At 37.8% G+C, this 4,615-nt stretch overlaps 1 protein-coding gene across 1 annotated transcript in view; it reads right to left on the bottom strand.

The window, feature by feature from the left end:
- LOC107738945 (trophoblast glycoprotein-like) overlaps positions 1–1,598 on the bottom strand; it is a 3,955-nt gene extending 2,357 nt beyond the window's left edge. The window contains exon 1 of the mRNA XM_016550908.1: positions 930–1,598. Within this exon, the coding sequence (XP_016406394.1) occupies positions 930–1,192 (263 nt within the window). The 5' untranslated portion in view covers positions 1,193–1,598. The remainder of the gene's footprint in view (positions 1–929) is intronic.
- Between the last annotated feature and the right edge of the window lie 3,017 nt (positions 1,599–4,615).

A 4,615-nucleotide genomic window follows, 5' to 3' on the forward strand; every position in this document is an offset into this window, starting at 1 on the left:
TCTCTCTATTAGTGCTACTGGATCTTTAGTGCTGCATTTGACACTCGACCGCAACATTCTTTTGAATAGACTAGAAAATTATGTTGGCATTAGTGGAATTGCATTGTCATGGTTCAAATCTTACTTATCTGACCGTCATCAGATAGTAGCAGTGAATGATGAGGTCATATCGATCACAAGTGCAGTATGGAGTACCTCAAGGCTCAGTACTAGGACCGTTGCTTTTCACACTTTACATGTTACCCTAGAGACGACCTCTACAGCCCTGAATGTCAGCTGAGACCTCATCACCTCAACAACCATCGGCACAAGACCACGGGATCCAGACAAGACCTCTGCACCTGTGTTGCAGGCTGGAATTAAACCACATCATGCTGGTTTCGTCTGGCCAGAGGAGAACTGGCCACCCGGACTGAGCCTGTTTTTTTTTCTCCATTTCTGTCACCGATGGAGTATTGGTTCCTTTGGCTTGCTTGGTTGGGAACGCTTGACTGATTGCACAGACACTATTGGAAGAGAGCTGAACTGGATGATGACATCACTGACTCGTCAATGAACTGACTTTAGCTGAAAAAATTGTCCTGTTGCATTATCAGAACACTATTTTCCAGTTTAACACTGTAAAGCGGCTTTGACACAATCAGTATTGTATAAAGCGCTATAGAAATCAAGTTAAAAAAAGATAGATGATAGATACATAGATGGATAGACAGACAATAGAAAGACAGACATTCAGAGATAGACAGACATACAGATAGATATATAGATAGATAGACAGACCGATTGATATATAGACATACAGATAGATAGTTATTGTTTACTAACAATATATTTTCTTACCCATTATTGCTATAGACAGACAGTAGATGACGATAGATAGATAGATAGATAGATAGATAGTTTTTGTCGACTAGCAGTATCTTTCTCACCCATTGTTGCTCAGGTTCAGGTGTGTGACGTTCTGCAGTCCGCTGAACGCGCTGTGGTCGAGTCTGTGAATCGCGTTTCCGGTGATGATCAGGCTGCTCGCGTCGCTCGGGATCGCGGCGGGGACCCGGAGGAACGCGGCAGACGCGCAGCGCACCGTGCGCTGAGCTCCAGAACACTCGCAGCGCAGCGGACACGACGCGACGCACGCGGAGACGCACAACATCGCGCAGACGAGCGTCAGCGACACAGCCGGCGGCATCATCCAAGCGCTCGCGCTCACGGTCCGGAGCGTCTGATGGCACCGCGTTCGCTGTAAGTGCACATGCTGTAGATGCTCCTCAGCAACACACTCACCTAGAAAGAGCTCCTGATCTCAGATGGAGAAGCCAGGGTGGGTGGAGCTGAATGCACTCCACAACACAACACATCCATCTATTCACAGGACTGGGGTCAGTGTGTGTTCTCTGGCCATAAGGAACATTTATAGAGCAGCGTTTGCTTTGTAAAGATGTATACCGCACTGTTAGGCAATATTAGCATCACTCATCTTTCCTTTGTCATGCATTAAATTCCCAAATATACAGCAGTTAAGAAAGATGCACAAACACTTCAAGAATTTTGTTGGGTTTAAAATGCTAAATCAACTGAAGAGGACAGTCAGTATTGTTAGTTTGCGGTTAGTTGGTGGATGATGTTGATGGTTAATGTGATTCTCTACACCTGTGTGAACTTGAGAACTAACTTCATAAATCCACTAAAAATGAACAAAACACATTGGATTCAAACACTGAGATTTAAAACACCAGGAAGAAAAGTATGGAAGCTTGTTTTAACCAAGGTATTAACAAATAATAATAAAAATAAAGTAATTGCAATTTTGTATCTCACAATTTAGACTTTTTTTCTCATAATTTTTTTTTGCTCACATAAAGTCTAATTTGCAAGACAAAAAGTCAAGAGTTGTGAGTTTAAAAAGTCACAATTAGCTTTTTTATTTTTAATTCCATGGCAGACATTTAAAAAAAAAAATCAGAATTCTGAGTAAAAAAGTCTAAATTGCGAGATATAAACTTAGAATTGCAGGTTTTGAACTGAACTGCGAGAAAAAAGTCAGAATTTATAGCTTGCGATTTTAATTATTTTTTTGTTTTGTTTCAACCCGATCTCATGAAAGTGCGTATAAATAGTACGCCAAATAAAAACGAAAACTACTATTATACTATACGCATTTTCATGCGTCCGGGCTCTTTGTTTTCAGAATTGCAAGAAATAGTCAGAATTCTGATGGTGCGTTCAAGTCATGTCGGATAGATCGTATTTACGAGTTGAACGCACATGAACGCTTTGCTCTTCTTTTACTATAAGCAGAGTTAACAGACCCTGTTGTATTTTCTTGTAATTTATTAAAAGAAGGTACACCGCCATCTTGTGCCGACTAAACTGACTTGAACGCACCTGACGTCGTAATTACGACTTGTCAACTCGTAAGTACGAACGTCCCAGGAGGACTTGAACGCAGCATTAGATAAAATGTTGCAATTACCTTTTTATTTTTAATTCCATGGCAGAAAAAAAACGCAATTGCAAAATTTGAATTCTGAGGGGGAAAAAAAAGTGTCTAAATTGCGAAATATAAACGTAGATTTTCGCGATGTGAACTGAATTGCGAAAAAAAAAAGTCAGATTTGCAAATTTATAGCTTGCACTTAAATTTTTTTTTTTTAGAATTGCAAGAAATAGTCAGAATTCTGAGATTAAAAGTTGCAATTACCTTTTTATTTTTAACTCTGTGGCAGAAACAAAAAAAATGGAATTGCGAGTGTAAAATCAGAATTCTGAGTAAAAAAAAAAAGTGTCTAAATTGCGAGATATAAACTTAGATTTTCGAGATGTGAACTGAATTGCGAGAAAAAAGTCAGATTTGCAACGTTGTAGCATGCAATTTAAAGTTTTTTTTTTTTTCAGAATTGCAAGATAGTCACTATATACCTTTTTTTTATCCGATGGCAGAAACAGGCTTCCATAGTAAAATAACACTAATGAAGAGAAAAGATCCGGCACTATAAGAACGCTAAGTCTGTTTCAGCATTTCAAACCACAGAAACTTGTGTATGTGCTCTCTTTCTTTACAATATTATATTTTTATATCCAAGACAAACTTAAAAAAAATGAGGGCAAACATTATGGATACACTTTTTTATTTGGTCATATAATATAAATGAAGATGTAAACATAAAAAATCTTAAGGAATAAGCAAATTTACAGTCTCCCATGAATATAAAACAATACACGCCTGAACATCCTGGATAACTGATGAAAACTGACTTCAATGCAAGCAGTTCTAGGAAAAATTATGGAAAACCATTTTGACAGGAAATTGCTGCCATGTTTCATTTAGCCCCATCCATGTATGTGATATGATTATATTACAAATACATCAAATGCAATGAAAGCAGTACTGGAAAAAGTCCCTGTAATTCACTTATTTACCATGGTGCTGATAGTCTGCGTGTCTCGGTGTCACTAGATGCAGAGGTCTCTGTATTGAGACGCATTCGATGTAAACAGCATCTCTCTCAGTGTTGAAGCCTCAGTCATCGCAGGTTGATGGCAAGGGCGATGGTGACTATGATCCCACAAATCATCAGGAAAGGCAGCCAGGTCTTCAGGAACCCCACGAAGCTGCAGAGGAACAGAAGCCTTCGAATGAGCCGAGTAGATAAAAACATTAGCCTTTTAGATGTTAAAGGGTTCAATTCTGTCATCGGTTACTCGGCCTCATGTCAGTCCAAACCCATTTCTAAGCAGGGTTTCATGAAGGTAAAATATAAAAAAATACAACTTCCTTACCAATCTGGCTTGAATAGCCCTGTTTCCAAACACTAGAATATGAAAATAAATTTTACTGTACCTTCTGATCACACTGCAAAAAAAAAGTTACACTCTTGTTTTGTTTTTCAGTGCAAATGTCTAAATTCTTCAGTCTAAAAAGTAAAAAAACACATATCTGCTACACTGCAAAAAAATGATTCTTAGTGTTTTTGTATAAATATCTAAACATACTTGAATCAAGATGTATTTACTTGAGAAGCAAAATGACTTTGAAAAATGTATCAAAATTTTGTTAGTTTTTGTGTACTACAAGAAAAATTATCTGCTGATGGGGTAAGAAAAAAAAATTAATTCAAAGGGGAAATTATGGGGATTATTTTTCTTACCCCACTTGCAGATAATTCTTGTTTGAAGCATAAACTAAAAAATTTTTGATAATTTCTTTTTTTCAGAAAACAAGTCATTCTGCATCTGAAGCAAACATATCTTGATTCAAGAATGTCTAGATATTTGTACAGAAAACAAGACACAAATACTGAGGAAGATGTTCATTTTTTTGCAGTGCATGCAACATTTAATGCCACGACTTCAGCTCCGATTTAAGAGCTTTTTAAGCCTTATTTTGTGGAAGGGAGAATTAAGACCCTTTTAGGATCCACAGAAACCTTGCTAAGGCAGAGTGTCATGGGTTGCATAAATTATGACAGAATTTTCATTTTTGCCTGCTTTAAAACGCTGAATTGTGAGGATAATCTTACACAGAAACCCACAATCCAGCTGTCTCCCCAGAAGCCCTGATTGTGTGCGTCAGGAGTTGTGATAAATCATTCAGTTAAAGGTAAGGACACACTGA

This window comes from Sinocyclocheilus rhinocerous, unplaced genomic scaffold (genome assembly GCF_001515625.1).
Source record: "Sinocyclocheilus rhinocerous isolate Xijiao unplaced genomic scaffold, SAMN03320098_v1.1 scaffold281, whole genome shotgun sequence".
In the NCBI taxonomy this organism is placed as follows: Eukaryota; Metazoa; Chordata; class Actinopteri; order Cypriniformes; family Cyprinidae; genus Sinocyclocheilus; species Sinocyclocheilus rhinocerous.